General features: G+C 34.5%; 1 protein-coding gene across 1 annotated transcript in view; it reads left to right on the plus strand.

Moving 5' to 3' along the window:
- TFAP2D (transcription factor AP-2 delta) overlaps window positions 1–12,195 on the plus strand; it is a 58,209-nt gene that overhangs the window by 29,912 nt on the left and 16,102 nt on the right. Inside the window, exons 6-7 of the mRNA XM_054492700.2 lie at window positions 1,564–1,705; window positions 6,490–6,603. Coding sequence (XP_054348675.2) covers window positions 1,564–1,705; window positions 6,490–6,603 — 256 coding nt within the window. The remainder of the gene's footprint in view (window positions 1–1,563; window positions 1,706–6,489; window positions 6,604–12,195) is intronic.

Consider the following 12,195-nt stretch of genomic DNA (forward strand, 5'->3'; position numbering starts at 1 on the left):
GACTAATTTTTAAATTTTTGTAGAGATGATGGGGTCTTTCTATGTTGCCCAGGCTGGTTTCGAACTCCTGGGCTCAAGGGATTCTCCCGCTTCTGCCTCCCAAAGTGCTAGCATCTTTACTAAGGATATTTTCATTGATATTAACTGTTCTCTTTTGTATATTTTGTATATCTATAAACCTTGCCTCCCTTTTCTTCATATTATTAGGTATTTCATTTTTTCCTGGTACTTGTAATATAACATCTTGTATTATATACTGTCACCATAATAACAACAAACATGAAAAGATTATAGGTGATATTCATATAGGTGCAATAAAAATTATAAAGTGCTACTAAGATACTTGTTGTTGTTGCTACTATTATTGCTATGACTATCATTTTCCTAGAGACAGGCAATCTTTGGTACTCTTTTTATTCCCCATTACTTCTACCTAGCACTGTGCCTTGAATAAAGTAGGTGAGTAGATGCTTAGTATTAACAGATACATGGTAAAAACTTGATTTCATTTTTAACTTTTAGGTTCAGGGGTGCACGTGCAGGTTTGTAATATAGGTAAACTGTGTCATGGGGGCTTGGTGTACAGATTATTTCATCACCCAGGTAATAAGCATACTACCCCAATAGGTATTTTTTCTGATTCTCTCCCTCTTTCCACTTTTTACCCTCAAGTAGGTCCCAGTGTCTGTTGTTCTTCTCTTTGTGTCCACCTGTTCTCATTGTTAAGCTCTCACTTATAAGTAAGAACATGCAGTGTTTGGTTTTCTGTTCCTGTGGTAGTTTACTTAGGATAATGGCCTCCAGCTACTTTTGCAAAGAACATGATCTCATTCTGTTTATGGCTGCATAGTATCCCATGGTATGTATGTACTACATTTGTTTAGAAAATTTGATTTTTAAAATAAAAGTTTAGTGGACAGGTAAGATTTGCCTTGACTAAGCTTTAAAAATACCATTGTTTTCCAGATTGATTTTCATCACTTAATTTTACTTTGCTGGGAAGCCATTCTTACCCCATTTCTTAAAAATTTACTTGGGTTTAGGATTTTGTGAAAGAACAAAGTTATTCATGATTTTCCAAAGTTCTCCGACTTCCTTGAAAAGTTATATGGACCCTTCGCAGATATTTTAATAGGTCTCATGGAAAAAACATCTGAATAGTTTAGACACACTAAGAATAGGTTGTAGGTTCAGCAGCCACAAAATGAGTTGTCCATGGGGCCATTTCACTTGGGAATCATGTGTAAAACCTGGGAAGTCAGTCTGGTCTAATGGGCAGAGCCATGAGGGGAGTCAGCACTTCTGGATTGTGTTTCTGTTTTTTCCCCTCAATTTTCCACCTATCCCTGCCTGCTAAGTCACTTCTCTGTTCCTCAATTTCCCCTCATTCTTCCTCATTACCTCCCCTCCTCCCCCCAAAAAGGTCTTTTTTCTTGAATAGTTTAAGTAGGAAAAATGATTTGTCTGACCACAGCCAGGAGTGAGGCTTGAGGAAAATGCAAGACACTACTGTTATTAAGGTTGGATGCTGGTGAGAAACTCACTTGTGTTATCTGCCAACAGGGGAGGCTTTGCACTTGGCTCGGGATTTTGGCTACACTTGTGAAACAGAGTTTCCAGCCAAAGCAGTAGGAGAACATCTTGCCAGACAACATATGGAACAGAAAGAACAGACCGCAAGAAAAAAGATGATCCTGGCGACCAAGTAAGCAGAACGGGGAAACCTCTGTGTGCTTTCATCTTCAGTTTTTTTTTTTTTTTTCATTTTCTTTGAAATAAGGAAAACAGTCTAGAAGGCACCTGTTCTCTAAAACAAGGAAGGTCTCACACACCAGCAGCTAGATATATTAAACAAGGACTTTCTACCCTTTGGTGCCCAGGCAAGGTTTACAAACTGCCGTTGATTAGTGATAAGGCTGTCATTGAAACTGATGAAAGTTCTTGGAAAACTTCTCCAGAATATGCAGAAATCCCTTGGAGAAAAACATGTTTAGGAAATGTAGATCCCAGGCAAATATGCCTTTGGTTGCTATGTAATTTGGTCTAAGGCACTCATTTTGCCTTAATAAATGAGGGTAAAGATCTCAAAACACCATAAATGTTTGGAGAATGTGACAGAAGATGAGGTCACAGGTTGGTGAGAGGTACCAGGGAGACCTCTGGGAGCAAGGATCACCATGAGTGCCCCCATCCTCTCTTGTGTATGAGTAAGCAAATCATCCTTGTACTGCCTCATGGTGTTATTGTCTTTTTTTTTTTTTTTTTTTAAGGTATAATGTATTTCAAAGCTTCTGGAAATTGTAAAAAGCCCAATTAAAATGCAACTTAAAATAATGAGGAAAACGGTGTAGACAAATTTGACAATACAATAGGAAAGGGGGAAGCTTGCATAAGATGACTTCTAAATTCCTTGACACTTGAAAGTTCGTCGATAATTAGTGGGAATACTACCATTTATTGTGTAAAAATCCAGCAGAACCACAGATAGCACTGCAGGTTACGTTCAAAAGTTTTAGAGGAAAATCCTTCTGGTAGTAACCAATTCTTGTTATCCTCTCTTTATTGAAATAAGTTATTGATACATATAGGCCGTTAAGAATCTTAAATAATTTTTAATTCTATATTAAGATTTTAGAACTGATAGTTTCAGCTGGTTAAACTGTCATTTATGAATTAATTTTTTATTCAGGGAAAAGTATTTTGTTTTTTTGTTTGTTTGAGACAGAGTCTCACTCTGTCACCCAGACTAGAATACAGTGGCGCCATCATGGCTCACTATAGACGCACCCTCCCCAGGTACATGTGATCCTCCCACCTCAGCCTCCCGAGTAGCTGAGACTACAGGCATGAGCCAGCACACCCACCTGGTTTTTGTATTTTTTGTAAAGATGCATTTTTGCCATGTTGGCCAGACTGGTCTCAAACTCCTGTGTTCAAGCAATCCGCACTTCTTGGCCTTCCAAAGGGCTAGGATTACAGGCATAAGCCACTATGCCCAGCCTTAGGGAAAACTTTTTAAGAGAAAATCTAGGGCAGAGAGTATTGAAAACATCACTTCTTAGAAACTGATAAAAAGTAATTATTTAATGCCTTTACAACATACTGGCTGAGATTTAAATTGGCTCAAAATGCATAAAACCAAAACTAAATATTTTCTTTTCTACCAGCTTGTTATGAAACATAGGTCTTTTTACAAATTTAAGGAGTATGTGGGATACTTACCTTCTCACAGGTTTGTCCAAGACACTTGAGTCCCTTAATTGAAGTTTACACACTTGCTGTGGCTCACACTGTTTGGACTTAGGATTATATTTATCTATTGCTGTTCTGAAAGTACTAGATTATCTCATCTTGTCCCAAAGAGAAGAAGAGCAAAAGTTGGTGGCAGAAGGAATAGAGACAAAGCAAAATAAGATTAAGGGGAAGGGAATAGCAGAAAGAGAGGATGAAGATCAACAGATAGAGAAAGAAAATTATAAGGCAGGTATAAAAGTTGGACTTAAAATCTGGGAATAAATTTTGTGATGTGGAAGCCCCTGAAAACTTGCTAGTAGAAAGACCTAAATCTGAACCTTTTGCATGGTTTGTCTTCTGGGAGTCTTTATCTCTACCGTATACTCATTTCCTTTTCCAAATAACTTCTTTGACCAAATTTTTTTTCCAAATAATTTCAGTCATGTTTCAGTTTCTCCAAAAGGAGCTGAAAGCACATATAGTTAGTTTGACTCCTTTGCATTACCATAGGAGAAAGATAAAGACTTGTTACAGATCAAGAGAATTATACAGTACTAGAATTTAGGTAATATCTCCCAGGTGTTTCCATAGCATATCATCCTAGCTGGCAGGATCATGCAGGTTTACCAATGCACATATCCATGTGAATTTTACCGTTGTCTCAAAATACAAATTTCCAAGAGAAAACACCTTCATTTTTTCTCCATCAAAATGACTTGGTTGTGGTTTTATCATGCATATTCAAAGACTTTCACTCTTTAATCCAGAGAAACACTTCTTCTTGTCCTCCTTCCCCCAGGAATGGTTTTGGAAGTATTCACCACTACCATCATTGATGCAATAAATACAATTCCTATTTTCTTGGAGATTCCCATCATTCTGTTGAAGTGTGCAGTAGTCTCTGAGCACATTCAAATTGGCACTGAGATTTTGTTTTAATAGAAGTAAATGCTAGAAGAATTTGAGGGAAATAAGAGAAATACATCCATATTTGTCAAAATTATACTGAGACATCTATTTTCGGGTAGCGTATTTGACCAGGTAGTAGTATTCTCCTTTTACCTGGGATCTAAGTAACATATATTATTTTAGGTGATATTTTGAACTTTGATTTCATAAAACATTGTGAGAACATGTAATTTTATTTTATCTGTCTGCTCATAGCTGCACATTTGCAGACCATTAAATGTCAAGCAAGAATTGAATCCACTCATTTCAATTAACTTATTTTACAGAAGAGTAAATAGGCATAAACATCTGAAAATTATAATACAGCTTTATAATTTTTTATTTTTGTTATTTATATGCATCCTGTCTTCTTATTGGACTATGTGAAATAAAAATCAGAGACTCCAGTCATAGCAAACATACGTAATATAACCAGTAATCACTATAACTAGATAAACTGGGGAATGTGTAGAAATAATACCCTTTTTGTGCAACATATGAATGGACCCAACATGTGTTCTGAGAAGTTTCTAATTTTACACCAATGGTAAAGCATTAGGTATTTTCATCAATTAAAATGGTAAAAGTTAATATTAAGTAGCCTATATGGATATTCATTACATCCTGGTCAGTTCACCTTTATTCATAAGACTTGGACAACGTTATAAAAAATATATATGAAATCTAGAACTTATTGAATGAGAGATCCAGTTGCTAATCTATATTGTCAGATTGGCCTACATATTTCTTTTTTACCTCCATGGATTACAGATTCAGTTGTCTTTAAGTATATTGCCAAGTATACAATTGTATAAAGGGCCTATTAATTAAGTGTCATTAGTCTTCTAATGCCTCTTTATTTCCAGTGTTTTGTTGATTAAATATTTTGTGTAATTTAGACATTTATTTAGGTGAAAGAGTAGAAACTAAAGCATTTTTTGAATTCTAAAAATGAACAAGACAAAACGTGTTTATTTGGTTAATAGAAAACATATTTAAATCTTTTGATTGCATTTAGAGCTAAATATGTCTAACACTTGATCTGCATTAAGGTAAAGCAGAATAGTTAACAACTTTTAGTGTTACCACACTCTTAATCATCTAAAGGTGAAACATAGAATTTGGATTTCAGACATCAGCTAAAAACTTAACGTCCTTAAGGACAATGATGTAAGTGATAAAGTTAGAATGTATGATTCACTGAAGATCATCTTGTGTTACATAATTCATAATATGACATTTTGCCTTGAGATGTAAGATTGTTTCTTTTTGTAGATTTATAAATAAAAAATTAAATAAGAAGGAAAGTAGTCATAAAATCATAATTCTGTTAAGTGCCATAATGAGATGATGATGATAATTGCCTACGGGGAATCTACAGGATTGTCATCTGTTTTCAAGTCTAAGCTTGAAAGTGAGTGAGTTAAGCTGTAGAATTAAATATAAAAGGGGGAGATATAATATAATATAATATTACTCCTGGTAGAGCCTCACGTGTGAATTATTTAGCATGAGTTAAATTTTTCCACCTCTTTAGCTTTCTCTAATTTCTTCATCAATTTTATTATAACTTGCTGTATTATTCATACAGGAACAAAGTTGATTTGTCAACTTAAAAGTTTATTCCATTATCCAATTAATTCTGATATTATGCCACAATAACTAAAGCAATGTTTCAATCTTTATTTTAATGTTTTAAAATTTATTTTAATCCGATAGAAAAACTAAAAGACTGCTAAAAACAAAAGTCTAAAAACAACACCAATCTTTCTTTATAAGAATGGATTGTAATGATGACCTACCATACAGTAATTTGGAAATGATAGCATGAGGCTAAATTTAAAATTTTAGTTAGAAATTTCCATAAACAAAGACAACAAATCTATATTAAATAACACAAAGCACAAAAGATTATGATATACTACTCAAAATGGCACCGAACACTTAGATTAAGTTGCATTCATTGATTAAAATATGGGCAATACACCTGAAAATGGGTATATTTCATAAAGCAACTGAGTCTCACAACAGAAAATGTGAGGAGTTCAGAAGAAACCTTCTGGTCTTATCAGTGCTCATGGGTTGTTATTTGTTTGAAATGTTGTATGATTATCTTATAGCTGTTGAGAGTAAAGTCACCATTGTGAACCTCAACTGTATGCTATGAATGTAACTTTTGAGGTAGCTTTATGAAATGTTATCTACACTTCTTTTAAAAGAGAGAACAAGCCTTTGGTTAAATATCGTGGGATGAAATTAAAGCCCAATTTCAAAATTTCAATTTTAAATTTGATTCTTTTATTTTAGACAAATCTGTAAAGAATTCCAAGACCTCTTGAGCCAAGATAGATCACCACTGGGATCCTCCAGACCCACTCCAATTCTAGACCTTGACATCCAGAGACATTTAACACATTTCAGGTAAGACTGGTTTCCAGTTTGCTCACATTCTTTACTGACTCAGACTCTTGTATTCCTATCACAGTTCTATTTAGAGATACCACTTATATGTTTACATGGTGACTGTTCTAGTCCTTTCAGATGGGCTATAACAAAATACCTTAGACTGGGTAATTTTTAAACAACAGAAATATATTTTTTACAGTTCAGAGGGCTGGGAAGTCTGAGATTAAGGTGCTGGCAGAGTTAGTTAGATAAAGGCTTGCTCTTTGCTTCAGAGATGGCACCGTCTCCATTTTCTCCCACATGATGAAAGGGCCAAACAAGATCCCCTGGACTCTTTTATAAGGGCACTAATCCTATTCATGAGGGTTCTGCCCTCATAAGCTAATCACCTCCTAAAGACTCTGTTTAATACTATTGCATTGGAGATTAGGTTTCAATATATGAATTTGGAGTGGGGTGGAGGCGCCACACATATTCAGACCATAGCAGTGATTGACTGAATTTTTTGAAATTCCAAGCTTGTAAAATCAAATTGAGAGAATAACAATGCATGAAGCATTTTAGATTGGAAAATTTTATATCTTTATGCATTGTTAAGAAATTATTACTTTATAAAAGTGAACACTATTATTTCAAATAATACTTAGCACTTTTGGATTTGGGTTCTGAAATCTTTTAAATCGTTCTTTATCTTGGTGACACAATTGTTTAATGGAAAGATGCCGTGACAGAAATTAACAGGATATCTGGACTAGTTTTCCAGAAGTATGTTAAAAATTTTGATGCAATTAGAAACTGCAAATGGTTCTTAAGTTAGACCACACAAGAGCATGAAATGTATTATTGGAAGCATATTTTAAATTTCATTTCCTGATGTGTTTTGGGAATGAAGAAAATATTTTTTATCTGGTTAGTTTATGCCCCAGATGGAATGTGAGAAAGAACATGTAATTACTCAGGTGCCTTACATTTTTAAAACTCTAGAATTTTAATGCCTACATTATAGGCATATTGTATCCTTTCTAAGTTATCATCATTTAGTTAAACAATGATAAGGAAAGACTAATACACATTAAATATTAAAATGCTTTCAATACCTGTCAAAAATTGTAAAGCTGTTGAGGAGGGCACTTCATTATATAAAATAACAAGTGTTTAAATAAGTTGAAATTTAGGCTGCAACATCAGAGACAGTTAAATAGAATATTCTATTTTACAATACGTCACAAGTTTCCTCAAGATGTAATAGACACACATCTCTGAAGACTCAACTTAGGATTTATCTTCCAAAAATGCACAAAATTTAGGATATATTTCACAGGACTTCTCTCCTATCACTCAACTGAGCTAGTGATAGGAAGTGTAATAAAATTGGGGGAAAATAAAAAGCCCAGATGCTATGAGCAAAAGGTTTTGGAGTCAAAACCTTTTCAAATCCTTGTATCTGTGAGCCCTTATATATGTAAGCTGGGTTGTTTGGGGTAACTTACCCACTCATTCCAAACCTTTATTTCCTCAGCTTTAAATGGGATAACAGCCCCTCCATTATATGGTCATAGGTGAGCTAAAATGAGATAAAGACTGTAAAGTAAGCATTCAGTAAATGACGTATCATTTACCTTCACCACCGATCCAAGTTTAAATTTGTCTCCGGCATTATATCTACACAAATATTTTTCACATTTTTGTTTATACGCATAATAAAAGGATTTATAATTTTTACAAAAGATCAACTCAGAACTTAATTTTCATTGAGGTTTGATTCTGGATTTAAAGAAGTGTGTTAAGTGACAATTTTACTCTGAGAAGGAGCATACTATTAAAGTACAGAGAAATGAGACTCTGTCATGTATGCTAGATTATTTCCAATTACAGATGCTGAGGCCTTCATCAGATAGTAAGCCATCATTTTTATGCTCAAAACAAAATAGAGCACCAGTCAAACATCAGCTACAGTGTGAAATAAATAGGCAAAACATTTGTTTCTTTAGCACAGGCACAACTTGCTGATTTGTCAATACATTAGTCAGTTGCCAACTTAGTGCCACAGAACCCTTTAGAGAAAACTTACTTCAAATCGTGAGCTGAGCATTTTCTTTGTGGGCTTTACATGCTCTTATTTACCTCCCCATACAGAATATGGGAACAAGCTGGTGTTACTCAGAGTGCAGCTAAATATATGGTAAATGGCTACCTTCACCCCTAGTGAAAAAGAAAGTGAGATTATATTGGAGGTATAAAACTCTCAAGATTATATATGGCTTCAGTTTCTTAATCACAATTTCATGCATAACCATATCTTAAAACTTTCTAACACTACATATTTACTTACAATAGTATCATCTATAAAATGTTATTATTTATATATTGAATATTTTGAATATTAGAAAGTTATGATTTCCCATTTATTACGCTTTTTAAATGTTTGCCAGAATTGTTGTTTTTCTTTAATTGTAGTCAAAATTATTTATTTAGATAAAATTTTCTGATTTCATAACAAAAGTATAGGAAGATACAAATCGCATAACCAAAGATTTCTTTATAGCAAATTTCCTACTATATCTTTTTCTTAAACTGTGATTAAAAATACATAACAAAATTTACCATCTTAACCATTTCTAACCAATTTGGTAGTGTCAAGCATATTCTCATTGTTGTATAACCAATCTCCACAACTTTTTTATTTTGTAAAACTGCCTCTGTACCCATTAAACAACTCCCCATCTTCTCCTCTCCCCAGCCTCTGTCAACTACCATTCTGTTTTGTGTTTCTGTGAATTTAACTACCCTAGACATCTCATATAAGAGGAATCATACAGTATTTGCCTTTTTGTAACTGGCTTATTTCACTTAGCGTAATGTCTTCCATGTTCATCCATGTCATAGCATGTGTCAAAATTTTCCTCCTTTTAAGGATGCACAATATTTCTCTGTGTGTGTATGTGTGTGTGTGTGTGTATGTGCCTATATATGCCACATTTTGTTTATCGATTCATTCATTGATGGCAATTAGGTTGCTTCCACTTCTTGACTATCATGACTAGTGCTGCTATGAACATGGGTATGAAAATATCTCTTCAAAATCCTGCTTTCAGTTCTTTTGGATATACACCCAGAAGTGAAATTGCTGGATGATATGGAAATTTTATTTGTCATTTTTTGAGGGCCTATTCTACCATTTTCCATAGCAGCTATACCACTTTACATTTTCACAAATAATGTACAGGGTGTCTATTTCTCCATATCTTCACCAAATAGTAGCCATCCTAATGGGTATGAGGTGATATTTCATTGTTGATTTGCACTTCTCTAATGATTAGTGACGTTGAACATCTTTTCATATGCTTCTTAGCCATTTTTATATCATCTCTGAAGAAATGTTTAAGTTCTTTGCCCACTTTTTGACCACGTTATTTTTTTTTATTAAGCTGGAGGTTTTTATATAGTCTAGATAGTAACCTCTTCTTAGATGTATAATTTGCAAATTTTTTTCCATTCTGTACATTTCTTTATTAGTCTGTTGATTGTGTCTTTGGTACATAGTTTTCAATTTTGATGTCGTTTAATTTGTTTATTTTTACCTTTGTTGCCTGTGCTTTTGGTGTCAAGTCCAGGAAATCTTTGTCAAATACAATGCAGTAAAGCTTTCCTGTATTTTTCTTCTAACAGTTTTACAGCCATATGTCTTCTTTCGTTCTTTGATTCATTTTGAGTTAATTTTTGTTTATGTTGCATGGTGAGGGTCCAAGTTCATTCTATTGCATATCTTAAATTTTATCAATTTAAACAAAAGATACATGATTGGCATTTTCAATTGAAACCCGAAGTGAAGGTTCCTGATGTAGACTGAATTTAAATGTGTGTAATTTCTTTACTGCACATTTATTTAAAAAGGCATCAACAGAATATGTTAACAATAGGATAGCAAAAGTCAGCTTGTTGCTTAGCCTTGAAATATACTCTGCTCTTTACAAGTATATTTCTTAAACCTGGCTTTATATCAGAATCGCTCTTGAAACTGTAAAAAAAAATACTCAGGGATTGGAGGACATATTTAATATTTAAAGATTTGATTCAGTAGTTCTAGGGCTGGACTCAGGTATCTATGTTATTTTTAAAACTCTCAAGTTGATTCTGATAGGTAGGTTTAAGAACCACAGTTCTAGGATATTCCGTAACTATAAGCTTTTCTTTCCCCCTTTGGGAGAAGAAAAACTCCAATTCCTTTTTAAAGGGTTACTGAGAATTCTATCAAGTTTTGTATTGTATACTAACATATTAAAAACATTCTACTGGGAGCCCGAGGTGAAAGGATCACTTGAGGCCAAGACTTCAAGACCAGGCTATGCAACATAAAGAGACTCCATCTCTGCCAAAAATTTTAAAATTAAAAATAAAAAGATTCTACATTGATGATTCTACTAATAATCTGGGTAAACATGTGTTAGCATACAGCGTGTCTTTTTTATTTTTATTTTATTTTATTTTTTGTGAGAGAAGGTCTCAATCTGTTACCCAGATTGGAGTGCAGTAGCTCAATCATGTCTCACAGTACCCTAGACTTCCTGGACTCAGGTGATTCTTGAGACTACAGGCATGGGCCACCATGCTTAGCTATGTTTTTGTATTTTTATAGAGATAGGGTTTCACGATGTTGCCCAGGTTGGTTTCAACTTTGTAGGCTGAAGCAATCTGCCCACCTTGGCCTCCTAAAGTGCTGGATTACAGGCGTGTGAGCAACTGTACCAGGCCGAGTGTGTCCCTTTAAAAATTTTCTGCTGACAGTGACAACTGTAATTTCGATAGAACCATTAGCTCAAGAGAAAGATGAATTACGAAGGAGACATATCACATCTGAGTTTGAAAGCAGACAATTGTCAGAGTGTGATTTTCCACCATTTTTACTGAATGCTGGCTGGGAAAGAAGTGAAGAGGGAGTGTAATTGGATAGGCATAAAGAATACTCTACTTATTACCATCAACTTGTGTTACTATTTTATTTAGTTAAACCTCCTTCCCAATGCAGACCACTTAAAAATATACCTTATAGGTTGGCCAGTTTGGTGCCTTGAGAACTGTGGCTTACTTTCAGCAGATTTAATATGTCCAGACAAAGCACAAATAACTACTTCTAGTTTTCCATGGCAGTTGACATATCACTGTGTTCTGGGAAGCCGTATGCATAGCAGTGACCCTTCTCACAATTCACAGCCTGGAAAGCTCTTGTTTCCATCAAAATGACAGAAGGCAGACTTATTCATTATTTATAATTTACTGAGTACCATCAATAGTGCGTATTGTTGTAGAGAACACAGCAGACACCACAACACAAATGAGAAGAGGGAAAAGATTTGACTGAAATCTGCAGAAGACCCCATAGACTCAGTTTCTGGGAATAGTGGTGGCAATTAGAACAAGGTGGCATGGGGTTTCATGGTCAGAGTAGCCTCAGCTCAGATGGAAACCCAGAGCCCTAACTTTTTTGAAATGTTAGGAATTCCCCTCTTTGAGATTTCAGGAAATCTTAAAATTTTCCCCTCTTTGTCTCTTATGTTCTCATAATCTCCTTGAATCTGAAGTCAAGCAAAAGCACATGTGACAATGTAA

Source organism: Pongo pygmaeus, chromosome 5, assembly GCF_028885625.2.
Source record: "Pongo pygmaeus isolate AG05252 chromosome 5, NHGRI_mPonPyg2-v2.0_pri, whole genome shotgun sequence".
Taxonomy (NCBI): Eukaryota; Metazoa; Chordata; class Mammalia; order Primates; family Hominidae; genus Pongo; species Pongo pygmaeus.